The sequence below is a fragment of the Erythrolamprus reginae genome, chromosome 11 (assembly GCF_031021105.1).
Source record: "Erythrolamprus reginae isolate rEryReg1 chromosome 11, rEryReg1.hap1, whole genome shotgun sequence".
NCBI lineage: Eukaryota > Metazoa > Chordata > Lepidosauria > Squamata > Dipsadidae > Erythrolamprus > Erythrolamprus reginae.
In genome coordinates this window covers 30,307,941-30,335,772 of record NC_091960.1, presented here as the reverse complement: position 1 = coordinate 30,335,772, position 27,832 = coordinate 30,307,941, and the positions used below count along the sequence as shown (strand labels likewise).

The following is a 27,832-nucleotide window of genomic DNA, read 5'->3' as shown; positions in this document are numbered from 1 at the left end:
CACCCTTCCTCTTCTCCTAATACAAATCGGCTACTCTCTGCACACGGTCAGAGGTATCTTTACTACATCTCATGCCTTTTTAATGCAGGGGGGGGGGGAGGCAGCCGGTAATAGCCATAAACTAAGTAAATAGGGAAGACATAGCTCAAACCTGGTGAGTAAAGGACCTGTCTGCTGGCAGAAAATTTATTTATTTTATTTTATTTATTTATTTTGTCCAATACATAATACACATTGAAGAGAAAGATATGTAATAATATAAGTAAATAAAAGAATAGAAGAAAAGATATAAATATATAGGTGAACATATTAGAAAGGAAGAAAAGATAAATGAGATAAGGAGAGACAATTGGACAGGGGACGGAAGGCACATTGGTGCACTTATGCACGCCCCTTACTGACCTCTAAGGAACCTGGAGAGGTCAATCGTGGATAGTCTAAGGGAAAAATGTTGGGGATTAGGGGTTGACACCACTGAGTCAGGTCATGAGTTCCACGCTTCGACAACTCGGTTGCTGAAGTCGTATTTTTTACAGTCAAGTTTGTAGCGGTTAATATTAAGTTTGAATCTGTTGCATGCTCTTGTGTTGTTGCGGTTGAAGCTGAAGTAGTCATTGACAGGTAGAACGTTGCAGCATATGATCTTGTGGGCAATACTTAAATCGTGTTTTAGGCGACGTAGTTCTAAGCTTGAACTTTCCAGAGGCCATTTCAATTTCCACCGATGTCAAGGTGACATTAGAGTAATGGCTGGTGCATGTCTCCAATTTTTTTAATGAGAGGAGCAATTTTTGCTCTTCTTTTTAAGAAGTCCCTAAAAAGTGCCCGAGAATAATTCTGGAGTATAAGGATGTGTTGTGTGATTCGAAGGGGGAACGTTGTTTCTGTGCACCCAGGATGCTCATGCAAAACCAGCTTTGCAACTTCTCCTTAGCACAATCCTAGGAAAATAAACGTTGGATTTAAAGCTGTGTTACTTAATCTTGGCAACTTTAAGGTGGGTGGAATTCAGCTGCCAGAATACCCCAAGCCAGAAGGCTTGGAATGCATCTTAAAGTTGTCCCAGGTTGAGAAACACTGCTGGAAATAGGAACAGCCAGGTGTCACAGTGGCACATTTTGTACATTTTGAAGCACTCGACTCCTAAGTGTTATACACGCTATCCTGGAGGGTCTTGAAACACCAGGAACTTTGAAAACCAAGACGATGTCCCACAGATGTCCCTACTGTTCTGTCGGGCTCTCTGGTAGACTCCTCCCAAAAATTCACAGGTACAAATTTCAGACACACACACGTTTGAAAATTCAAAACAATGTTCTTTATAATGAAAATTCACTTAAACTAAGCCCTCTTTTGGTATAGCAAAGAGCACTTGTCTCCAAACAAACTGGCAATTTGTACAAGTCCCTTATCAGTTCTGTGATACTTAGCTTGCAGCTGTGAGGCAATTCACAGTCCTTCTTCTTTCACAAAGTGAAACACACTTTGCTCTGGTTTAGTTTCAAAGTGGGGAAAAATCAGCACACAAAAAGTCAAAGTCAGTAAAGCAGTCACGAAACACATGATCAGATAATCCTCCACAATGGCCAAACCCAAAGGCTGCTCTTTATAGCAGCCTCACTAATTACTACAGCCCCCCCCCAACCACAGGTGGCCTCATTTTCTTTGATAATAATCTCTCAGTTGTTGCTGCCTATGCATCGCTCTCCGCATGCGTGGCTGTATCATGAACTCTTGTTCTGAATCCAAGGAGGAGCTAGATAATTGATCTCCTTCCAAGCTGTCTGCCACACTCTCCTCCTCCCTGTCACTCATGTCTTCTGGGTCAGAGGAGCCTTCATCAGCAGATTCCACCGGAGGCAAAACAGGCCTGCAGCCTGTGGATGTCTCCCCCACATCCACAGTCCTTGGGGCAGGAGCTGGGCCAGAGCTAACCACAACACCTACAAAATAAGAGCCAACCTAGAATTGCTCTAAACCTAGTTCTAATTCGTTCTAACTTCAACTTAGATTTGTTATTAGGCCAAGAAGACTGGGGAGCCATGGGAGTTGTAGTCCCTAAATCTCTTAGCTGGAGGATTTACTACTCCAATTAAAATAATTCTGGTTCTGCTTGAAACCACAAAGAATTTAAGACTATGTTTTTTTGTTGTTTCTTGTTTTGTTTCATAGGAGGAGGTGTCTCTTGAATTTCTCGGCCCCTGCTGTCCCTCCCCCTCAAAATCCACCTTTACCGGGGCCCGGCCAATATGACTTAGTGGACTACAGAGGACCCCCTAAACACTACATTTCCAGTGCTGTATTTGTTTCAAACACAAAACGCTGGGGAGGTGATAAATTCCACAAAGGCATACCTGGACCAGGTGAGAATACAACTGCTATTAAATGCCTCTGTGGCAGACCAGACGGTCATCCATTTGAGAAGAACAGTGAAGGTTCACCTCGAGGTTCGACTACTGCAATGCTCTCTTACATGGGGCTTCCGTTGAAAAGTTTTCGGAAACTCCAGATCGTGCAGAATGCGGCCGCGAGAGCTATCGTGGGGCTTCCAAGATCTGCCCATGTTTTGCCAACGCTCCGCGGCCTGCACTGGTTGCCGATTAGTTTCCGGTCACAATTCAAAGTGTTGGTAATGACTTATAAAGTCCTACATGGCATCGGACCAGAATACCTCCGGGACTGCCTTCTGCCGCACGAATCCCAGCGGCCAATCAGGTCCCACAAAGTTGGCCTTCTTTGTGGGACCTGATTGGCCGCTGGGATTCGTGCGGCAGAAGGTGGTCCCGGAGGTATTATGGTCCCGTCGACTAAACAGTGCTGTTTGGCGGGACCCAGGGGAAGAGCCTTCTCGGTGGCGGCCCTGGGCCTCTGGAGTCAACTCCCCCCGGAGATTCGCATTGCCTCTACCCTTCCTGCCTTCCGCAAGATATTGAAGACCTATCTATGTCGCCAGGCATGGGGGGAATAACTATCTCTTCCCACACCACCACCTTTTTTCCTGACTAATATATGAGAATGGTGTGATTGTGCAGTAATGATTGCTTTTAATATCTATGGGCTTTAAATCTCGTTTTTTAACTCTATTGGATTTGTATTCTATGAATTGTATTGTTGTTGTTGTGAGCCGCCCCGAGTCTTCTCTGTGGCGGCCCCGACCCTCTGGAACCAGCTCTCCCCGGAGATTAGGATTGCCCCCACCCTCCTTGACTTTTGCAAACTTCTTAAAACTCACCTCTGCCATTAGGCATGGGGGAATTGAGACATTTCCCCCAGGCTTATATAGTTTTATGTATGGTATGCTTGCGTTGAATGGTTTTTAAATTATTGGGTTTTTAGATACTTTTTAAAGAATGCAGAATGCAGCTGCCAGAGCAATTATGGGCTTCTCTAAGTATGCCCATATTACTCCAACACTCCGCAGTCTGCATTGGTTGCCGATCAGTTTCCAGTCACAATTCAAAGTGTTGGTTATGACCTATAAAGCCCTTCATGGCACCGGACCAGAATATCTTCGGGACCGTCTCCTGCCGCACGAATCCCAGCTACCGGTTAGGTCCCACAGAGTCGGCCTTCTTTGGGTCCCGTCAACTAAACCAGTGTTTTTCAACCAGTGTGCCGCGGAACACTAGTGTGTCGTGGCACATAGTCAGGTGTGCCGCGAGAGGGGAGAGAGAAAGAGAGAGAGAAAGAGAAAGAAACGAGAGAGAGAAAGAAAGCAAGAGAGAGAAAGAGAGAGAAAGATAGCAAAAGAGAGTGTGTGTGTGTGAGAGAGAAAGAGAGAGAAAGAAAGCAAGAAAGAGAGAGAGAAGGAGAGGAAGGGAGAAAGAGAGAGAAATGAGAGAAAAAAAGGGGGGGGGAAAGAGAAATGAGAAAATGATTGAGGCATAGAATGAAAGGAAAGAGAGAGAAACAAAAGAGAGAGAGAAGTGACTCTTGATTTAAAGCATATGATAAAAAGCACCCAAAGAATAAGAGAGGAAAACCCCCAGCCCTCACCTGTTTCTGGAAATGGTTCAAGAGTGTGTATACACACACACACACACAAGGGGGGATAACATGTATAATATGTACTGTCTTAGAGTGTCATTTTGTGTCATTTTGTTTGGTGGTGTGCCGCAGGATTTTGTAAATGTAAAAAATGTGCCGCGGCTCAAAAAAGGTTGAAAATCACTGAACTAAACAATGTCGTCTGGCGGGACCCAGGGGAAGAGCCTTCTCTTTGGGGGCTCCGACTCTTTGGAACCAGCTCCCCCCTGAGATTAGGATTGCCCCCACCCTCCCTGCCTTTCGTAAACTCCTTAAAACCCACCTCTGTCGTCAGGCATGGGGGAACTAAAACATCTCCCCCTTGCCCAAGTTGTTTTGCCGTTTGATTGATTGACTGTGTGCCTGTTTTTTATATATATTGGGATTGTTTTATGAACTTTTTAATTTAAAATTGTAGTTAGATTGGTGGGAATTGGATTTGTTACTATGTACTGTTTTTATTATTGTTGTGAGCCGCCCCGAGTTTGTGGAGAGGGGCGGCATATAAATCCAATAAATCTAATCTAATCTAATCTAATCTAAATATTAGATTTCTTTATTATATACTGTTTTATTATTGTTGTGAGCCGCCCCGAGTCTATGGAGAGGGGCGGTGTACAAATCTAATAAATAAATAAAATAAATAAATACAAATCTAATAAATCTTAAATCTTAAGGTGAAGCTCAGAAAAGGTCAGCTGGCTGGCTGGAGAGGCCAAGACCAAGCAAAAAGTAAAACCGGAAGGGAAGATTGACAAATGGAAAGTACAGGAATGTAATTGGGGTGTCAGGATATCTTCAGTGCTCAGAAAAGTCAAGAAGGCATCCCTGATGATTGGGGCAGGTCCTAACTTACCTTGCCACCGTCTCGCTTCCTCCTGCGCCGCATGGATGTGCCTCGCACACTTGCGCAGTGCCAAAAATTCCTCCCAAAAAATAAAAAAAGAGAACCAAAAACAAGACGGCTGTGCATGCACAGTGCTGGAAATTCAGGTTCTGCACATGCACAGAATATTTTTTTAAAAAAAAATTCCCCCAAAAAACTAATTGAAAGAAAAAGATGGCGGGCGGCATCCACGGACCAGTTCCATGACGTCACCAGTGACTTGCTACCGGGAGGAACCCACCTCTACTGACCATGCAGTCAAAGCTCCAACTGTTTTTGTTTATCGTCCTGTTCGCCATCTTGACTTTTTTGGATTGTATTTTGCAGATGGCCCTGTGGAATATCAAGGGCAGCAAAGCAGAAAATAACTACGGGGGCTGACCTGTCCAGCTTTGCCCGAGAAGTAATTTTTGCTGAGAGTTCTTTGAAAGCAATCTGTCTTGCCACAAATTGTCGCAAACTGTTACCAAACATCGCTTGGCGGGACCCAGGGGAAGAGCCTTCTCTGTGGCGGCCCCGGCCCTCTGGAACCAACTCCTCCCAGAGATTAGAATTGCCCCCACCCTCCTTGCCTTTCGAAAGTTGCTTAAAACCCACCTCTGCCGCCAGGCATGGGGGAACTGAGATAATCTTTCCCCCTAGGCCTTTACAATTTTATGCATGATATGTCTGTATGTATGATTGGGTTTTATATAATTGGGCTTTTAACTGTTTTTAGTATTGGATTTGTTATATACTGTTTTATTGTTGTTGTTAGCCGCCCCTAGTCTGCGGAGAGGGGCGGCATACAAATCCAATAAATAAATAAATAAATAAATAAATAAATAATAAAACATAGAAGACTGACGGCAGAAAAAGACCTCGTGGTCCATCTAGTCTGCCCTTATACTATTTCCTGTATTTTATCTTAGGATGGATCTATGTTTATCCCAGGCATGTTTAAATTCAGTTCCTGTGGATTTATCTACCACGTCTGCTGGAAGTTTGTTCCAAGGATCTACTACTCTTTCAGTGAAATAATATTTTCTCATGTTGCTTTTGATCTTTCCCCCAACTAACTTCAGATTGTGTCCCCTTGTTCTTGTGTTCATTTTCCTATAAAAAACACTTCCCTCCTGGACCTTATTTAACCCTTTAACATATTTAAATGTTTCGATCCTGTCCCCCCTTTTCCTTCTGTCCTCCAGACTATACAGATTGAGTTCATGAAGTCTTTCCTGATACGTTTTATGCTTAAGACCTTCCACCATTCTTGAGACCAAACATCAAGAAAGGTGAAGCGTTGGCTGCCAATTATTCGAAAAGGTTAATTAGCAGGACCTTTGGCTTTCATGTCATTCAGTACAAGAATACAAATAATTACCCTTGGAAAAACATCCTTCGGTTCCTTGCATTGCCAGCACACTCTTTGGTCATTGGTGACCTTGTGGCGGGGCTTCTAAGGTGTGTCGCTACAGAAGGTAGATGATGAATGTGTGATTCTTCAGTCCTGTAATGCTTGCCTTGCCCAACCAGGAAATGACTCTAACAGCTAGCGTTGTCTATTATGAACTGCCCCAAGGCTACCTTCCTATTTATTATTGTTGGTTGCAAATGTTTAGACTGGATTTGGCATTTTCATCCACCTATTTTCTTGGACCTGGGATGGGCAGATGTTGTGCTTGATGGTGTTAAAGGACGTAAGCTCTTCCAAGTAGAGCTGCCTTTTACAATTGACTGATGGTGCTTTCGACAATGCCAATAATGTTCAAGTGATGCTCCAGATGTTTTCAGATTGCACTCATGGTGCTTATTACTATTGGTACTATCTTTATTGTGAATGGCTGCACAGTCTGCCAGATGTTTAGGGTGGATTTGACATTTCAATCTACCCGTTGAGTCCTTCCCAAGGACCTAGGATAGCAGATGTTTTATCTTATGATGTTAAAGATATTGTGGCGGGATATAAGCTGTTCCAGGTAACACTGCCTTTGGCAATTGACTGAATGTGATGTTAATTAATTAATTAATTTATTTATTTATTTATTTATTCAATGTTTATGCCGCCCTTCTCCTTAGACTCAGGGCGGCTTACAACATGTTAGCAATAGCACCTTTTAACAGAGCTAGGCTATTGGCCCCACAATCCTGGTCCTCATTTTACCCACCTCGGAAGGATGGAAGGCTGAGTCAACCTTGAACCGGTGATGAGATTTGAACCGCTGACCTACAGATCTACAGTCAGCTTTAGTGGCCTGCAGTACAGCACTCTACCTGCTGCGCCACCCCGGCTCTTTTGTTGTCAACGTCAATGGTGACTTGGCTTTTTAAAAGAAAGATTTCTAATCTGCTGTATCTGCAGAAATTAGGTCAAGTAATGGCTTTTAAAAAGCCAAATATCAGTCAAAGCTTGGACCACAGAAGACATCCTGGGCCAAGGTGTTCCAGTGGTTAGAATGCAGTATTGTGGGCTGACTACCATCTGCCAACAGTTTGGCTGTTCGATTCTCACTGGCTCAAAGTTGACTCAACCTTCCATCCTTCCGAGGTCAGTAAAACGAGGACCGAGATTGTTGGGGACATGATGCTGATTGTTTAAACAGCTTAGAGAGGGCTGTAAAACACTATGAAGTCTAAGTGCTATTCCTGTCGTTTCCTTGCCTCATTTTTTCTCTCATACTCTAATTATTATTAGTAGTATTATTTATTAAATTTGTATGCCACCCCTCTCTGTAGACTCAGGGTGGCTCACAGCAGTAATAGAAAAACAATATACAATACAAATCTAATATTTAAAAACTAAAAACCCATAATTTAAAAAACATGCACACAGCATACCATACATAAACAATATAGGCCTGGGGAAGCTCAGTTCCCCCATGCCTGACAGCAGAGGTGGGTTTTAAGGAGCTTACGAAAGGAGGGTGGGGGCAATCCTAATCTCCGGGGGAGCTGGTTCCAGAGGGTTGGGGCCGCCACAGAGAAGGCTCTTCCCCTGGGTCCCGCCAGACGACATTGTTTAGTCGACGGGACCCGGAGAAGGCCAACTCCGTGGGACCTAATCGGTCGCTGGGATTCGTGCAGCAGAAGGCGGTCCCGGAGATATTCTGGTCTGATGCCATGAAGGGCTTTATAGGTCATAACCAACACTTTGAATTGTGACTGGAAACTGATCGGCAACCAATGCAGACTGCGGAGTGTTGGAGTGATACGAGCATACTTAGAGAAGCCCATGATTGCTCTCGCAGCTGCATTCTGCACGATCTGAAGTTTCCGAACACTCTTCAAAGGGAGCCCCATGTAGAGAGCAGAATCCTTTCTTCTTACTCTTTCCCCTGTTGCCTTTGATTGCATGATCAAGGATATTCAGCTTTATTGGCTGGAGTGACATTTTTGTCTTCTGCTACAGTACAGTTAGTCCTTGACTTACAAACATTTGCTTAGTATCCAAAGTTACGATATTTCTTTAAAAAAAGTGACTTGCAACCAGTTTTCACTATATCATTGTCGCAGTATCCCCATGGTCATGTGATCAAAACTTGGGCAACTTGGCGACCGACATGGGTTGATGATGGTTGCCGCATCCCAAGGTCACATGATCACCATTTGCAATCTTCCCAGCGGACTTAGGAGAAGCAAAGTCAATGGGGATAGCCGGATGCACTTAGCAATCAAGTGATTCATCTAACTGTATTGATTTGCTTCATAATCATGGCAAAACAATTTTTGTAAAGTCCGTTGTCACTTAATAGAATAGAATAGAATAGAATAGAAATATTAGAAATAGAAATAATAGAAATAGAAATAGAGAGAAATAAAAATAGAAAAGGCAGTACTGCAGGCCACTAAAGCTGACTGTAGATCTGCAGGGCAACGGTTCAAATCTCATCACCGGCTCAAGGTTGACTCAGCCTTCCATCCTTCCGAGGTGGGTCAAATGAGGACCCAGATTGTGGGGGCAATAGGCTGGCCCTGTTAAAAACAAGTGCTATTGCTAACATGATGTAAGCCGCCCTGAGTCTAAGGAGAAGGGGAGTATAATAAAATCAAATAAATAAAAAATAAATAAATAAAATAAAATAAAATAAAATAATAAATAAAATAAATAAAATATATAAAATAAATAAAATAAATAAAATAAATAAAATAAATAAAATAAATAAAATAAATAAAATAAATAAAATAAATAAAATAAATAAAATAAATAAAATAAATAAAATAAATAAATAGAAATAGAAATAATAGAAATAGAAATATAGAAATAGAAATAGAAACAGAAACAAACAGAAATAGAAATAGAATAATAGAGTTGAGTAGAGTAGAGTAAAGTAGAGTAGAAGAATAGAAGAATGGAATGGAGTGGAATAGAACAGAATAACAGAGTTGGAAGGGACCTTGGAGGTCTTCTACCCAACCCCCTGCTTAGGCAGCAAACCCTACACCAGTTCAGACAAATGGTTATCCAACATCATCTTAAAAACTTCCAGTGTTGCAGCATTCACAACTTCTGGAGGCAAAGCGGGTCCACAGATTAATTGTTGTCAGTGATAGGAAATTTCTCCTTAGTAACCATCTTGCTTAGCAATGGAAATTCTGGTCCCAATTGGTGTCATAACTCAAGGACATCCTGCATTTGCAGAAGGGCAGCGTCAGATGTTTTTCAAGACCCCTACCCACTTCCTTGTCCTTTCAACCAGTTCTGAATATTCCTTCACATACGGTATGTACAAGACATCACCTGGGAGGGGGTAGCACGAGAGCTGATATTGGCTAAAGCATGCTTGAGATTTGTGAGCAATCAGTCCCAAGTGGTAACATAATATTTCCTTCAGCCTTTAAAGGAAGTAAAGGACTCCAAAAATCTCTTAAGTCCTTCTGACAGGTGAATGTGGAGTCTGAGATGGAGACAATGGCAATGTTGCCTTTGATTTATGAAAAGTGGTCATTAATCACTGGTAATAGAGTTTCTAGGCTGAATATTTGGAATTAGCAGGATAAACTACACATCCTAAAATATGAGAAGGGCTTAAATGGATTTTTTTTAAACTTTTCAAAGCCCAGGGAAAGACAAATGCTTTTTTTAAAAAAAGGAACAATTATGGCTTTCATTTAAAAAAGGAACAACAACAAAAGGAAAAAAAACAGAAGGAATTTTTAAGCATCTCTATTAATACTTGTTTTTCTTTATAGTTTATGAAATTTACGGGAGGTATAAATGTAAATTGCTTCAACTTTGGAGGGTTATTGTTTAAATCTTACTGCCGGCATAAAATTCAATTCAATTCAATTTATTAGATTTGTATGCCACTCTTTTCCGATGACTCGGGGCGGTTCATTGAATAAATATAAAACAAGCATATAGAACAAATCTTATATAATAATAATAATTTATTAGATTTGTATGCCACTCTTTTCCGATGACTCGGGACGGTTCATTGAATAAATATAAAACAAGCATATAGAACAAATCTTATATAATAATAATAATTTATTAGATTTGTATGCCACTCTTTTCCGATGACTCGGGGTGGTTCATTGAATAAATATAAAACAAGCATATAGAACAAATCTTATATAATAATAATAATTTATTAGATTTGTATGCCACTCTTTTCCGATGACTCGGGACGGTTCATTGAATAAATATAAAACAAGCATATAGAACAAATCTTATATAATAATAATAATTTATTAGATTTGTATGCTGTCCCTCTCAGGGGTAGAACTGTACGACTGTAACTTGTGGCTTGTATCCTAAGATTTTTATTAATATTGATTATTTCTTCATTGCTTTTTTGATCCCTATGACAATCATTAAGTGTTGTACCACATGATTCTTGACAAATGACTCTTTTTCTTTTATGTACGTTGAGAGCATCTGCACCAAGATAAATTCCTCGTGTGTCCAATCACACTTGGCCAATGAAGAATTCTATCTATGTGTAAAGACCGTGGGACTGGAAACCACCTTAATGGAGGCTTCTGCAGCTAAGGAGGTTGGAGGGAAACGCTGCATCGTCATTGCCACTCGTGCCTCCTTCCAGTCCCAACTTGTGGTTGCACACAGATTTGTCAGTACTTATTTTTTTATTTTTTCCTGGCAGCACATCTGTGCCTGGAACTGCAGAGAAAGGAGGAATTTGCTAGACATACCGACGCAACTGCGCCTGCTGATTTTCCGTCTTTCATGCATCTGATCTGGAGCCTGGCTGCTTGGGGGGGGTGGGGAGAGTAACCCAGCCCATAGCTGAAGTGCTTCCTCTGCAGTTCTGCTACCTGAAAGGTTGGCTGCCAGCATCTGATCATTGCCGTACCTAAGGGTTTTTTCCCCCTCCTTGCAATTGCCAAGCAGGGAGAAAGATTCATAAAACAAGTAGGTGGACATTTTAATATAGAAACATAGAAGACTGATGGCAGAAAAAGACCTCATGATCCATCTAGTCTGCCCATTCTGTATTTTATCTTAGGATGGATATATGTTTATCCCAGGCATGTTTAAATTCAGTGACTGTGGATTTACCAACCATGTCTGCTGGAAGTTTGTTCCAAGCATCTACTCCTCTTTCAGTAAAATAATATTTTCTCACGTTGCTTTTGATCTTTCCCCCAACTAACTTCAGATTGTGTCCCCTTGTTCTTGTGTTCACTTTCCTATTAAAAACACTTCCCTCCTGGACCTTATTTAACCCTTTAACATATTTAAATGTTTCGATCATGTCCCCTCTTTTCCTTCTGTCCTCCAGACTATACAGATTGAGTTCATGAAGTCTTTCCTGATACGTTTTATGCTTAAGACCTTCCACCATTCTTGTAGCCCGTCTTTGGACCCGTTCAATTTTGTCAATATCTTTTTGTAGGTGGGGTCTCCAGAACTGAACACAGTATTCCAAATGTGGTCTCACCAGCGAGACCACATTTGGTCTCATCTGTACAGCGAGATCACAATCTCCCTCTTCCTGCTTGTTATACCTCTAGCTATGCAGCCAAGCATCCTACTTGCTTTTCCTACTGCCCGACCACACTGCTCACCCATTTTGAGACTGTCAGAAATCACTACCCCTAAATCCTTCTCTTCTGAAGTTTTTGCTAGCACAGAAGTGCCAATACAATACTCAGATTGAGGATTCCTTTTCCCCAAGTGCATTATTTTACATTTGGAAACATTAAACTGCAGTTTCCATTGCTTTGACCATTTATCTAGTAAAGCTAAATCATTTACCATATTACAGACGCCTCCAGGAATATCAACCCTATTGCACACTTTAGAGTCATCGGCAAATAGAGTCATCGGCAGTCCTTCAACCATGTGTTTAATGACTGTTCGAAGTTACCATGGCACTGACAAAAAATGGACTTACGACCATTTTTCACACTTACGGCCGTGCATCCCCACGGTTGCACGATCAAAATTTGGATGCTTGACAATTGGCATGTGTTAACAATAGCAATAGCATCAAGACTTATATTCCACTTTACAGTGCTTTACAACCCTCTCGTGTTTTACAGCAGTGTTTCCCAACCTTGGAAACTTGAAGATATTTGGACTTCAACTCCCAGAATTCCCCAGCCAGCATTTGCTGGCTGGGGAATTCTGGGAGTTGAAGTCCAAATATCTTCAAGTTGCCAAGGTTGGGAAACACTGTTTTACAAGGTCAGCAGATTGACCTCAACAATCTGGGTCCTCATTTTAGAATAGAGTAGAGTAGAGTAGAATATAATAGAATAGAATAGAATAATTGGCCAAGTGTGATTGGACACACAAGGAATTTGTCTTTGGTGCATCTGCTCTCAGTGTACATAAAAGAAAATATACATTTGTCAAGAATCATGAGGTTCAACACTTACTGATGATTGTCATAGGGGTCAAATAAACAATGAGGAATATCAATCAATATTAATAAAAATCTTAAGGACACAAGCAACAAGTTACATTCATACGGTCATAAGTGGGAGGAAATGGGTGATAGGAATGATGAGAAAAAAATTAGTAGTAATAATAAATAATAATAATAATAATAATAATAATAATAATAATAATTTATTAGATTTGAATGCCGCCCCTCTCTGAAGACTCAGGGCGGCTCACAACAAACGATAAAAAACAATATTATACAGACACAAATCTAATATTAAAAAACTAAAATCCCTACCATAATTAAAAAACCAAACAGCACATACATACCCAACATAAATTATAATAAGCCTGGGGGAAAGGTGTCTCAAATCCCCCATGCCTGGCTGTATAAGTGGGTCTTAAGTAGTTTACGGAAGACAAGGAAGGTGGGAGCAGTTCTAATCTCCGGGGGGAGTTGATTCCAGAGGGCTGGGGCCGCCACAGAGAAGGCTCTTCCTCTGGGGCCTGCCAGACGACATTGTTTAGTCAACGAGACCCGGAGAAGGCCAACTCTGTGGGACCTTATCGGTAATAGTAGTGCAGACTTAGTAAATAGTTTTACAGTGGCTGAAGGGATTATTTGTTTAGCAGAGTGATGGCGCTTCGGAAAAAACTGTTCTTGTGTCTAGTTGTCTTGGTGTGCAGTGCTCTGTAGCGACGTTTTGAGGGTAGGAGTTGAAAGAGTTTATGTCCAGGATGTGAGGGGTTAGTAAATATTTTCACTGCCCTCTTTTTGACTTTAGCAGTATGCAGATCCTCAATGAAGGCAGGTTGGCAGCAATTGTTTTTTCTGCAGTTCTGATCATCCTTTGAAGTCTGTGTCGGTCTTGTCGGGTTGCAGAACCCACCTTGGAAGGATAGAAGGCTGAGTCAACCTTGAGCTGTGAGATTTGAACTGCTGTCAGTGAGCAGAGTCAGCCTGCAATACTGCATTCTAAGCATGGCCTCACCAGGGCCAAGGAAAGGAGAAGAGAAATTAGCAGTAGCATTTAGATTTATATACCACTTTACAGTGCTTTACAGCCCTCTTTATTATTATTATTTATTAGATATGTATGCCGCCCCTCTCCGAAGACTCGGAGAGGCTCACAACAACAAAACAGTATAAATCCAATAGTTAAAAACAATTTTAAACCACTTAATATATAAAAAAACCAGTCATACATCTCAGACAACCCATACATAAAATGAAAACGGCCCAGGGGAATCAATTTCCCCATGCCTGACGGCAGAGGTTTGCAAAAGGCAAGGAGGGTAGGGGCAATCCTAATCTCCGGGGGGGAGTTGATTCCAGAGGGCCGGGGCCGCCACAGAGAAGGCTCTTCCCCTGGGTCCCGCCAGACAGCATTGTTTTGTCGATGGGACCCGGATAAGGCCAACTCTGTGAGACCTAACCGGTTGCTTGGATTCGTGTGGCAGAAGGCAGAGTCAGCATATTTCCCCCCAACAATCTGGGTCCTCATTTTAGAAGGCTGAGTCAACCTTGAACCTGGTGAGATTCGAACTGCCAAATTTTAGGCAGCCGGCAGTTAGCAGAAGGAGTCTGCAGTACTGCACTCTAACCGCTGAATCACCACAGTTCAACGGTTGCAGTATCCCAGGGTCATGTGATCAGTTTTTATCATTGTTGTTAGCCGCCCCGAGTCTACGGAGAGGGGCGGCATACAAATCCAATAAATTATTATTATTATTATTATTATTATTATTTGATGACCCTGTGTCAAAGCAAGTCAGTGGGGAAGTTGGATTCCCTTAACAAAGGATTCATTTAAACAATTGGGTCAAGAAAGGTAATAAAATGATGCAAAAGCTATTATTATTATTATTATTATTATTATTATTATTTATTATTATTATTATTATTATTATTATTATTATTATTATTATTATTATAATATCAATACAACACAGCAAACGAGATCACTATGCTGGATTTCGTATTTCATCACCAGTCGGGCGCTTCCCAAGCATCTAGGACTGCGTGATGTAGCGGCGAATTATGTTTGCGGATCCCAGTAAAGCGGACTTTTGCAATTGAAAGATGGAGATTTTGTCAATTCCAATGGTTTTCAAATGTCTGCTGAGATCCTTTGGTACTGCGCCCAGCGTGCCAAGGACCACTGGGATCACTTTCACTGGCTTATGCCAGAGTCGTTGCAGCTCGATTTTTAGATCTTCGTATTTCACTAATTTCGCTAGCTGCTTCTCTATAATAATAATGATAATGATAATAATAATAATAATAATAATAATAATGATTATCATTATCATTATCATTATCATTATCATCATTATCATCATCATCATTATCAATCATTATCAATCATTATAATTATTATGGGGGAACTGAGATACTTTTCCCCTCTAGGCCTTTACAATTTTATGCATGGTATGTCTGTATGTACGTTTGGTTTTATAATAAGGGTTTTTAACTGTTTTAATATTGGATTGTTATGTGCTGTTTTTATTACTGTTGTTAGCCGCCCCGAGTCTACGGAGAGGAGCGGCATACAAATCCAATAAATAAATAAATAAATGAATAAAATAAAATAAATATTATTATTATTATTTATTAGATTTGTATACCGCCTCTCTCCGGAGACTCGGAGCGGCTCATAGCAGCAAAACAGTACAAATCCAATAGTTAAAAACAATTTTAAACCCTACTTAAAACAATTCAAAACCTACGTAACTGTCTTACTTAACAACAGAAATTTGGGGCTCAATTGTGGTTGTTAAGTCAAGGACCACCTGCAATGCAGAAAAGCAAGGGACGCGAGAGAAACGTAATGATGTGAAGGGGGGGCCCCCATCCTGCAAACCGATCCCTTAAAACTCTGTGTTTCTCCTTCCAGGGGCTTACACCCTCCCTCCTCAAGGAAAGCAGTCCTTCATGTACAACGCCTGCAACAAATGGGTGCCAGTATTATAAAGCAAGAGATGCCACAAGGTTGGTTTTGGCAGAGTCTATTGTGAGATCATTTGAAAATCCTGTATATTTTTTGAATGGTGGAAAACATTCGGTTCTCACTGGGGCTGCTGTACGGTAGGATAGGATTGCAAAAGAGTTTGGGACAGAAAGTCACTATTGGTTCACTACCGATTTTTAGATCACAGACTAATTTTCCTTGGCAGGAATTCTGGGCCAAAATGGAAAAAAAAAATCTGACATGGTTTACATTTACCATATTTTTCAGAGTACTGGAAGTTTTTAAGAAGAGATTGGGTAAACATTTGTCTGAAATAGCATTGGGCAGTGATAAAGTGACACCTGGAGCCATATTGGTGGGTACGCATGTGCCGGCCACCTGATGTTCAGGCCTTCTGGGCCCACTGGGAGTCGGGAAACCGCCTGTGTGTATGATTGGTTTTAATTTGTGGTGTTTTTTAAAGTAATTTAAATATTGGATTTGTCTTACATTGTACTGCTATTGCTGTGAGCCGCCCCGAGTCTGCGGAGAGGGGCAGCATACAAATCTGATTAAACTTGAAACTTGAAACTCTGGAGGAGGTGGAGAAGGCCTGTTTTTTGCTCTCCCGAAGCTCCAGGGAAGGGTGAAAATGGCCTTCCCCAAACTCCTGGAGGTTCTCCGGATCCGGAAATGGCCCATCTGCTGACCTCTGGTTAGATGGGAAGTCCTGTTTCTCTCTCTCCAGAGGAGCCTGTGAATGGCAAAAACAGCCTCCCCCCTGCCGCGAGGCTCTCTGGAGGCCCTCCGGAGGCCAGGAATGACCCATTTGCAAACTTCTGGAAGTTGGGAAATGAGGGTGTGTGGAGAAGGCTGTTTTCGTCCTCCCCAGGCTCCTAGAAAGGCTCTGAAGCTTGGGGAGAATGGAAGATGGGAATGACATTGTGTGCCAGGACCGGAGGAGGAGGGGGCACATGCCCATGCACAGCGGGGATTGTATGGAATTATGGATGTGGGCATGCATGTGCATTCTCAGCGGTGTGCTACGAGCTGGAACAATAAATTGCGCTCACCACTGCAGCTTGTAAGTTCTTGCGGGGCCAGCGCGATTTTGCTGCTGCACCTGTGGAGGCAGCAAAATCGTGCATGGAGCCGCAGGTGCGCTCGTGTTTTGGCAAGGCTTATTTTTCTTCTCCGCATGCCGAAACATGGGCGCACCTGCGGCTCCGTGTGCGATTTTGCTTCCTCCCCAAATGCAGCAGCAAAATTGTGCTGGCCCCGCAAGAACTTACGAGCTGCGGCAGCGAGCGCAATTTAGCGTTCCAGCTCATAGCCCACCGCTGCGCATCCCCCTCCCACGGTCACGCTCCTTTTGGCATGCGAACCCCAAAAAAGATTCGCCATCACTGGTATATAGGGCTTCCTGCTTGAAGTAGAATATTTCAAGGCCCCTTCCAACTCTGATATCCTGTTTCAAAAAATATGGCTTTACTTCTGTTGCCTTTTAGGTGTCAATGAAAGCATGTCATATTTAGTTTTTCTTCTAGGGAAGCATTGGAAGGAACCATGGCCATCCTCCTGGGCAAAGTTGCACAACTGTGTGGGAAATCCTAACCTCACTGGTAATACTGTCACCGCCTTCCTTGAACATGCTAAACCAGAATCAATAGACTGAAGTGCAGGTGACAGCCAAGTCCACCCAGATCCGTTTCCAGCTTTTGCGATGCCTGCTTAGATGTTCGCTGGTGAACCAACAAGAAAAGGCAAAGACACTCATACAGGGCGATTTTAAAAAATCAATGCCTGACACATAAAATGTCCCAGAGCTTGGATGACACCATTCTGACCGCCATTTCGTTTGTTTGAACCCCAACCTGGAGACTCCTTTGAGAAAAGGGCATTGGGGAATGCCTGTGGAGACTTTGAATCCTCCAGGTCAGGGGTCTCCAACCGTGGCAACTTTAAGACTTGTGGACTTCAACTCCCAGAATTCCTCAGCCAGCTTTGCTGAGTTGAAGTCCACAAGTCTCAAAGTTGCCACGGTTGGAGACCCCTGATCCAGGTTATAGTTGTATCCAAGGTGCTTTTCCAAAATTCAACTGGCCTTTCAGGAAACCTCCCCCTGTCCTTTGTCAAACCTGTCCCACTTAATTCTTCCTGAGGTTTTCCACCCAGAATTTGGAGCATTTTCATGCTTTCCTCTGTTGCTGCTCCTGTTTTTCATCCTTTCCTTCTGGTCCTCAAGTTCAATTCTCAGGGGCCATTTTTTAATTTTTTAATTAATCAAATTTACCTGGCTGCCCATCATCCCCCCCTCCCCCAAAAAGGACTCTTATTCATAGCCTCGTCAAACTCAAGGACAAGGTTGGGATAAAGGCAGTCCTTGAGTTATAACGGAACCCATATGTTCAAGACATGCGATGGTTGTAAAGCAAGTTGGTCATGTGGCTGATTCAATTCATGGCCTTTTTTTGCATCAATTAAGTGATGCAAAGCCCGTGATTTGCTTTAAGTCGATTTTGCCACCAACACCCCCCCACCCAAGTCAATGCTGGATATGGGGGAAAAATGTGGTCATGTGAACATTGGATGCTGCAAATGGCCATAAATGCACCTGATTGCCAAGTGACTGAAGTTCAGCCCCCTGACCACAATGAGGGCCCAACCGTTGGAATTTCAAATCCAGGTTGTAAATACTCCAGATAGGCCTGCTAAAGTGTCAAACAGTCGCTCAGCAACAGGTTGCAAATCAAGGATTACATGTATGGTGCAGAGGTTTTAAGTTCTCTTTTTATTCCAACCCAACCATACCAATTATGGCCATGAATGAATGACTCCAAGATCTGCTGACAGCCCATTTTTCTCTCTCAAAGGTTCTTGGAGTCAATTTAGTTTCCTGCAGCAATGCAGCAACACTTGTTCTGTAGAGTTCTTGGTAGTTGAGCACGGTGTTTTGCTTGCAGATACCCAACTAGGGGACATTGTCTGTGTGAGTTGATGATGTCACCTGATGATATAACTTAGCTGGGTCATGAAATGTCCCCAGAACAACCGACTCTTGAGCTCTGAGGGCACCAGGAACTCCATAGTTCCACCCCGAGCTACAGGTACTCCCTTCTACTGTATTCCTGAATCATCCCAGAAGAAAGAGAGTTGGCTTAGATCATGTAGGAATGGGTTTTAATTGCCTCCAAGCTTCTCCCACAAGAACAAGAGGTAGCATACCCACAAACACACAGGGGAGAGTGATAAAGATCGCGATCCAAAGCTGGCTACCAAAACCATGAGTTCGAAGCTCTACCCTTTTTTTACATCCATGCAAAAAAAAAAAAGAAGGATTTGATCACCTAGTTGTTGTGACTGCCATCTTGATTTTATGCATTTTAATAAAATGTATTTGAAGGAATCGTGAAAACTGCTTCTCTCCTTGGATGATGCCAGGCTCGCATTTTCTGTCACTGAGTCTTTATTACAATATAATATACAAAAAAAAAAAGGGTTAGAAAAATGAATGTAGGAGGAGGATAAGGGAAAGACAATCCGGTGGGGGAAACTGAGGCAGCTGGTTTTGAAATGCTGTGCTTTCCTCCATGTCAATATATAAAACAAGGTATATTTATACACGTGCACACGTTTGGATACTTATAAAATAACAAAAAGGCGTCGGAAATGTATAAAACAGTCACGGTCGCTCTGGATGGGGAGGCATCCAGACCTCTGAGGCAGGAAGGGAGGTAGGGTGAGGAGGAACCACAGGGCTTTGTCTTTGAAGCTAGTTTGGAAATTCACCATGTCTAGAACTTGGTTTTTGGCCTCCTCCTGGCTCCCAAGAGTTGATACTAAACCATTTCCAAAAAAAGCAAAACGAAGGGGATTAAGGCATTGCTACCCGACAGACCTTTCTCCTCCACCCCAACCCCTAAGTTTGGAACCAGGGAAGAAGGTTAGAATTCTCCGCCCGGCAGACAGCCAGCATCATAATATAGTATAAAATAACAAAAATAATAATAACAATAGCAACAATATAGTATCAATAACGGAGAGAAGTTCCACATTCAAATTGGAGAATGCATCTTCTACACCCTCTTCACATGTACAGCTTCGGCCACCATTTCTGGTTACTTCTCCCCCTTCAAAGGGGGTCGCGGACCAGTCAAATACTCCGAACGGATGGGTTGGGCTTGCGCAGAAGGAGAGTGAAACTCTGTCAATCATCCCAGAGAAGTGCGGGCTTTTTTGGAGTCTTCAGAGCTCCTTGAGGGTCACCTGGAACTTCTCCTCCGCTTCCACCACATCAAGGAGGAAAGCCATGTGGTTGCTGTAATGTTGGATTATGTTGTTGTCCATGTTCACCAAGATGCTGGGAGAAAAGAAGAAGAAGAAAGCAACCGAAGGGTTAGTCAACAGAACGCTATCCTTGGATGTCAGCAACAACGCAAGATCCAAAGTTAAAGCTGAGAAGAAATATTGCTTGATAGTCTTCCTTTGGGAGTGGCTCAGAGGAGAGAATCCAGCCATTTCCAGAGGAAGACAAGAGGTTTCTTCGAAGAGCTCTTCCCACCCAACCTGATGTTCTCGGGATAGGTGGGATTTTTTGCGAGTGAGCCAGAAGGAACTTTCATTTGATGTATTCAATTTATTCGGTTGAATAAATAAATTTCAGACAGAAGAGCAAGCACTGAGAAGATTCCATACTATGATTCAGTCTCTGGCTCCTCCATTAACAGTGTGGTGATTACAAAATGAAACAAAGCATGGGTTTGTTTATAGGATACAGTTTGTTTATAGGATACGATAGAATAAAATGAGATACAGTGATCCCTCGTTTTTCGCTGGGGATGCGTTCCAAGACCACCCATGAAAAACAAATTTCCGTGAAGTAGAGAAAATATTTTTTTTTTTATGTACAGTATTTAACAAGTATTTGGACTTTTAAAACCCACCCTTTGCATTAAACAGTCATTCTATAATGTTTCTCAGCTGGAACTACATGTGATATCCTACCAGTTTCTTTAATAGAGTACAGTAGTGCTGTAGAAGAATTTTATGAATTTTTAATGGATTTAACATTTTTAATGGATTTAAGCCCCCTTTGAAAACCCGTGAAGTAGCGAGGGATTACTGTATATATATATTTTTGGAATTATGTTTCTTGGCATCTGTAGCCAATATACTTTTTATTGTAATTTTTTATATTTTTTTTACCTTTACATCCATGCATATTTCACAATATCAACATGTTACACACATACATTTTTCCAATATATCATAAACAGATATCCTAAATTTGCACCGTTTATACTTTTATCTCCTGTTTGATTTCTTTCGCTATTTTTTGTTAATCCCCTCCCTCTATCTCCCTCTCTTCTCTCTCTCTTCCTTCTACCTCTCTCCCTCTTGCCTGCTTCCTTCCCACCTCTCTCCCCTTCCTTCCTACTTCCTCTTCCTCCCTCTTGGCTTTCCCTGAGTACTTCTAATCTTTCAGACAATATACAGTACTTGAAGGTAATTCCTGTCACTTGAAGGGGAAAGGCAGACTCTGAAAACAGTGATCTTATGTTTCATGTTATAACTCTGCTGCTTGAGTGTCATTCATTTCAATTCATCCATCCATCCATCCATCCATTCTTTGCTCCTATTGCTCCGAGTGTCATATTTAATACAGTGATACCTCATCTTACAAACCCCTTGTCATACAAACTTTTCGAGATACAAACCCGGGGTTTAAGATTTTTTTGCCTCTTCTTACAAACTATTTTCACCTTACAAACCCACCACCATCGCTGGGATGCCCCGCCTCTGGACTTCCGTTGCCAGCGAAGCACCTGTTTTTGCACTGCTGGGATTCCCCTGAGGCTCCCCTCCATGGGAACTTCCGTGTTTTTGTGATGCTACACAGAGGTCCGAAGCTGGGGTTTTGAGGACTTCAGTGTTTTTGCGATGCTGCGATTTCACTGATGCTCCCTTCGCTGGGAAACCCCACCTCCGGATTTCCATTGCCAGCGAAGCACCCGTTTCTGCGATGCTGGGATTCCCCTGTAGCATTGCAAAAACACAGAAGTCCGGAGGTGGGGTTTCCCCTGGAGGGGAGCCTCAGGGAAATCCTAGCAGTGCAAAAACGGGCGCTTTGGCTGGCAAAAGGGGTGAATTTTGGGCTTGCACACACTAATTGCTTTTCCATTGATTCCTATGGGAAACATTGTTTCATCTTACAAACGTTTCACCTTAAGAATCTCGTCCCAGAACCAATTAAGTTTGTAAGACAAGGTATCACTGTATTTGTACAAAATGTGTACTGCAATTAATACCACCTATTCCAACAATGAATATACAGTGATCCCTCGATTATCACGAGGGTTCCGTTCCAAGACCCCTCGCGATAATTGATTTTTCGCGATGTAGGGTTGCGGAAGTAAAAACACCATCTGCGCATGCGCACCCTTTTTTCATGGCCGCGCATGCGCAGATGGTGGAGTTTGCGTGGGCGGCGGGGAAGACCCAGGGAAGGTTCCTTCGGCCGCCCAGCAGCTGATCTGCTCGGCAGCGCAACAGCAGCGAGCAGACGAAGATCGGGGTTTCCCCACCGCCCACGCAAAGAGGAAACCCCGATTCGGCTCCTCGCTGCGCTGCCGAGCAGATCAGCTGCTGGGCGGCCGAAGGAACCTTCCCTGGGTCTTCCTCGCTGATGCCCCCGCTTGCCCGCCCGCCGCCCGCCAGCAAGAGGGGGAGAGATAGAGAAAGAGAGAGAAGGAAAGAAAGAGATGAGAGAGGGAGGAAGAGAGTGTGAGAGAGGAAGAAGCAAGATAGAGAAAGAGAGAGAGAAAGAAAGATGAGAAAGGAAGGAAGAGAGTGACGTCATTGGGTGGGAAAAATCGCGATATAGCGTTTCGCGAAGAACGAGATCGCGAAAATCGAGGGATCACTGTAATACTGTTTATATTATTCAGGTACCACCAAATCTTGTTTTCAAAAATGGACTCCACAATGGGCTGATTATCAAGAAATGAGATTATGGCAATTTTGCATCAGATAAGGGGAAGGGGTAGAATATCTCAGGAAGTCTCTCAATGTATCTGCTTGCTCCATTAAATTATCTAATCTGTATTCCCCCCCCCCAAATAGATTCCATTGCAGTTTTAGCAATCACGATCCTCTGTAGCTGTAGTAGCATCACTACCACATGCACACTGGGTTTCAACCCCTGGCAATTTAAAGATGTATGGATTTCATCTCCCAGGATTCCCCAGCTTGCCCATGGCTGGGGAATCCTGGGAGTTGAAGTCCACAATAGTGGTGGGTCGCTACCTGTGTGCTAGGCGACTCCACACCTGTAGTGGCCGCCAGATTGCGCAATTTGTGTGCAACCACTTCGGTGCCAGTCCTTCGGGCGCCACCATCTTTTTTCTTGAATTTTTGGTTTTTAACGTTTTTCTGCACACGCGCAGAAGCAAAATCTCCCGAGGGGACGCATAATAATTATTTATTATATTTGCATGCCGCCCCTCTCCATAAACTCGGGGCAGCTAACAACAATAATAAAACAGCGTATGACAAATCTAATATTTAAAATAGCTAAAAACCCTTATTAAAAACCAAGCGTATACACAAACATACCATGCATAAATTGTATAGGCCTGGGGGGAAGGAATATCTCAATTCCCCCATGTCTGACGACAGAGGTGGGTTTTAAGGAGCTTATGAAAGGCGAGGAAGGTGGGGGCAATTCTGATCTCTGGGGGGGGTTTGATTCCAGAGGGCCGGCCCCCCCCACAGAAAAGGCTCTTTCCCTGGGACCCGCCAAATGACATTGTTTAGTCAACGGGACCCGGAGAAGGCCAACTCTGTGGGACCTAACCAGTCGCTGGGATTTGTGCGGCAGAAGGCTTCTCTCTGTGGATTGCTTCCATGAATGTGCGGCAAAAAAACAATGTTGAAATCTTACGCATGCACATGTTCCGTTGTGGCACGTTTTTGCTTCCTGCGCATGTGCGAGCATCCTCGTGCACGGCACCAAAGAAACCACTGAAAATAGGCAAAATCTCTTGTGCGCGAGCATCCTCACGGCACATGCGCAGAAGCCAAATATCACACCGACGCCCATGCATGCCCTTGCGGGATGCACAGGCACTCAGGCCAGTCTCAGACAGCGCCCCGCTAGCACTGAAGACGAGTGCAGCTTCCCTGGATGGAGGGGGTTATGTGCCTGCACAGGGGCAGCGCAGGGGAAGGGGGAGGACACACGCATGGCGGGAGGGAATGGGTGTGATTGGACTGTATGATTGCGTATTACATTAGGGTTTTTAGTTGTATTTTAAATTATTAGATTTGTGCTACATGCTTATTATGTTTGTATCTATTCTGTGAGCCGCCCTGAGTCTTCAGAGAGGGGCGGCATACAAATCTAATAAATAATAATAATAATAATAATAATAATAATAATAATAATAATAATAATACCTGCCAGCACATGCACACGCAAATCCAAAAAGGTTCGCCATCCCTGACCTATAGAAAGTGTTTCCCAACCTTGGCAACTTGAAGATATTTGGACTTCAACTCCCAGAATTCCCCACCCAGCATTTGCTGGCTGGGGAATTCTGGGAGTCGAAGTCCAGATATCTTCAAGTTGCCAAGGTTGGGAAACACTGCTATAGAGAAGTCCCAGCCCACCCAGCCAGTGGATGGACATTTGGACAGGTGATGTTATCCTGATGTTTCTGGCAGGTGTCATTCTTAGGAGAGGCCAGCTCTCCTCCTTCCCCCTAGCCAGCCCTCCTCCTCAGCCAAAATACCCTTTTTTCAAAGCCCCTGCCCCAGGCAAACTTCTCACCATGCTGAACTTGGCTGCCTCTTGGTCTTTTAAGCCCAGGCCTTGGACGTGGGCCAAGGCAAACATGAGCTCATCTGCCAAGCATCGTTGGGGAGGAGCCGGAGGAAAAAACCCGGGCTGCTTGGCTGCATCTCCGTCCCTGCAAGGGCTCCAGGAAGACAGGGGAAGGCAGAACGCTTGGCGCTTGCAAAGAGACAGGCTGGGGGAGACGAGCTGCGGTTTGCTGGGAGGACCCGAGGCGATTCAGAGGCATGGCACCTTCTCTCTTTTCCACCCCCCTCTGACGCCACTCTGGAAACCCTTTGCAAGCTGGTTCCCATGGAGTGAAACTCACCCCCCCACGCACACACACACTCCCCCCAAAGCTGGAGGGCTCACAATCAAGGTAATCAAGATGCTTTGGCAGCCTGTCCTCCGCCGAAGAGAACCAAAGAGGTTCCCGCTAGGATTGTGCAAGGGTTTGTTTTTCAGACGGAGCAGAGTAGCCGCTTCCTTTCTAGTAGTAAAGCCAGAGGTGGGTTCCTCCCGGTTCGGATCGGTTCTATGGAACCGGTAATAAATTAGTGACCTGGGTTGCAGGAACCAGTAATAAATTAGTGGTCTGGGTCGCTGGAACCGGTAATAAATTAGCGGCCTGGGTCTCAGGAACCGGTAATAAATTAGCAGCCTGGGTCTCAGGAACCGGTAATAAATTAGCAGCCTGGATCGCTGGAACAGGTAATAAATTAGCGGCCTGGGTCCCTGGAACTGGTAATAAATTAGCGGCCTGGGTCGCAAGAACTGGTAATAAATTAGCAGCCTGGGTCACAGGAACCGGTAATAAATTAGCGGCCTGGGTCACAGTAACTGGTAATAAATTAGCGGCCTGGGTCACAGGAACCGGTAATAAATTAGTAGCCTGGGTCGCAGGAACCGGTAATAAATTAGTGGCCTCGCAGGAACCGGTAATAAATTAGCGGCCTGGATCGCTGGAACTGGTAATAAATTAGCGGCCTGGGTCACAGGAACTGGTAATAAATTAGTGGCCTCGGTCGCAGGAACTGGTAATAAATTAGCGGCCTGGATTGCTGGAACTGGTAATAAATTAGCGCCCTGGATCTCTGGAACAGGCAGTGACATAGGCCTGCCATGAACCCAAACTGGTTCTCGGTAGCACTGTAGGTGCCGCCATCTTGTTTTTTATTATTATTTATTTATTTATTGGATTTCTATCCCTCCCTTCTCCAAGGACTCAGGGCGGCTCACAACAATTTTATTTATTCATTTAGATTTTAGATTTGGGTACGCATTGTTTTATATTGTATCTTGTGAGCCGCCCCGAGTCTTCGGAGAAGGGCGGCATACAAATCTAATAAATAATAATAAAAATAAGAACCTATATTATGGTTTGTTACAATGAGTGAATTCGAAAGGTCCATTTAAAAAATACTTAGCAAAAAACCCAAAACAAAACCCACATAGGTTGATATCGGAGGAATGCATAAATCCATGTTACTATCACTATATCACCAGGCAGAAAGATTTTATTTATTTATTTATTTATTTATTGGATTTGTATGCCGCCCCTCTCCGCAGACTCGGGACGGCTAACAACAACAATAAAACAGTATATAACAAAATCCAATACTAAAAACAGTTAAAAGCCCATTATATAAAAACCAATCATACATACAAACATACCATGCATAAAATTGTAAAGGCCTAGGGGGAAAGAATATCTCAGTTCCCCCATGCCTGGCGGCAGAGGTGGGTTTTAAGCAACTTTCGAAAGGCAAGGAGGGTGGGGGCAATTCTAATCTCTGGGGGGAGTTGGTTCCAGAGGGCCGGGGCCGCCACAGAGAAGGCTCTTCCTCTGGGTCCCGCCAAGTGGCATTGTTTGGTTGACGGGACCCCGGGAAGACCCACTCTGTGGGACCTGACTGGTCGCTGGAAAACCTACAAAGATCTCTCCAATAATTTACCAGTCTTCATTGAAAGTAAGTATTTGGTAATGTCACACAAAGCGTGTACAAAATGTGTTGGTACATGGAGGAAGGAAGAGGAAGTTAAAAGCAAAACCCATTTTGCATTGGTGGCCTGAAATGCTGCTTATAGCCGGGTCGTTTTGCTTGAATTTGTCCCTATCTTCCTCTTTTAAATCCTCCCCCCCACCTATCTTTCACTAGCTAAAACCTTCCCATCTCCCAATCGCACTTCTGCAGCAGTGCTTTAAAAAAAAGATAGTAAATATAAGGCCCACGTAGGCACCGCTCCTCAGCAATTTCCAGGTACCACCTACGAAATACTTTTGCAAGTTAGAGCAAGATCTTCCCAGCTCATTTTTAAGCTATGTCTATTTTTGTGCCACGTTCGCACCTGTTTTACTGGGATTATGAGTGGAGTCTTCTTTCATTAAACCATGAAATCTCTGCTTGTTAAAGTAATGCTCCACGCACAAGGGCTCTGCAACGGCTCTCAGCAAAGAGAGTCAGGAAACAGGTCATATGCTGCAACGTCCTGCCTGTCGGCGACTACTTCAGCTTCAACCACAACAACACAAGAGCACGCAACAGATTTAAACTTAATATTAACCGCTCCAAACTTGACTGTAAAAAATATGACTTTAACAATCGAGTTGTCGAAGCATGGAACTCATTACCGGACTCCATAGTGTCATCCGCAAACCCCCAACACTTTACCCTTAGATTATCTACGGTTGACCTATCCAGATTCCTAAGAGGTCAGTAAGGGGCGAGTGCAAGTGCACTAGAGTGCCTTCCGTCCCCTGTCCTATTGCTCTCCTATATCTCCTCTACCTTTCTTCTATTCCTATATCTCTTCTTCTATTCTTTCATTGATATGTTCTATTACTATATCTTCTTTTCTATTCTTTCTTAGATATATTTTACTATGGGTATCTCCTCTATAACTTTCATCATGTATTTTACTATGTGTATAACCCACTAAAACCCCTCATTGTGTATTCGACAAAACAAACAAACAAATAAATAAAAATAAATAAAAAAACCTCACTTTCAAGATGACATATTTGAAGCGCCAGCCATCTGATCTCGAGACGGCAGTGAATTATATAAATTTTGGTGTTCTATGCCAAGTTGTATTTCTGCCACAGCAACAAGACTGACAACAACTGAAAGGACTTCTCCTTACTTATTTATTGTGGACCAAATTAAGGAACAGGATTGGCTTTGCTTTCCCTCCCACTGAAGGTCACCTCCTGGACATCAATCTGTCTTTAACGTGGGGTGGGGCAGGGCGGGGTGTATTTAGACGGAGGCTTAGAACGTCAGGTTCAGCCTCCCCCCCCC

At 43.2% G+C, this 27,832-nt stretch overlaps 2 protein-coding genes across 8 annotated transcripts in view; one reads left to right on the top strand and one right to left on the bottom strand.

The window, feature by feature from the left end:
* The window catches only part of STPG1 (sperm tail PG-rich repeat containing 1), a 65,806-nt gene extending 46,697 nt beyond the window's left edge, over positions 1-19,109 (top strand). For 5 of the 7 annotated variants that reach the window (XM_070764231.1, XM_070764228.1, XM_070764229.1 and 2 more), the window contains 3 exons: positions 2,173-2,363; positions 15,641-15,735; positions 17,242-19,109. In XM_070764231.1, the coding sequence (XP_070620332.1) occupies positions 2,173-2,363; positions 15,641-15,717 (268 nt within the window). In that variant the 3' untranslated portion in view covers positions 15,718-15,735; positions 17,242-19,109. Of the gene's footprint in view, positions 1-2,172; positions 2,364-15,640; positions 15,736-15,982; positions 16,063-17,229 lie in introns of those variants that run through there. The other 2 variants (XM_070764233.1, XM_070764234.1) reach the window with 2 other exon arrangements.
* The window catches only part of GRHL3 (grainyhead like transcription factor 3), an 89,076-nt gene continuing 78,961 nt past the window's right edge, over positions 17,718-27,832 (bottom strand). Inside the window, exon 16 of the mRNA XM_070764219.1 lies at positions 17,718-20,054. Within this exon, the coding sequence (XP_070620320.1) occupies positions 19,940-20,054 (115 nt within the window). The 3' untranslated portion in view covers positions 17,718-19,939. The remainder of the gene's footprint in view (positions 20,055-27,832) is intronic.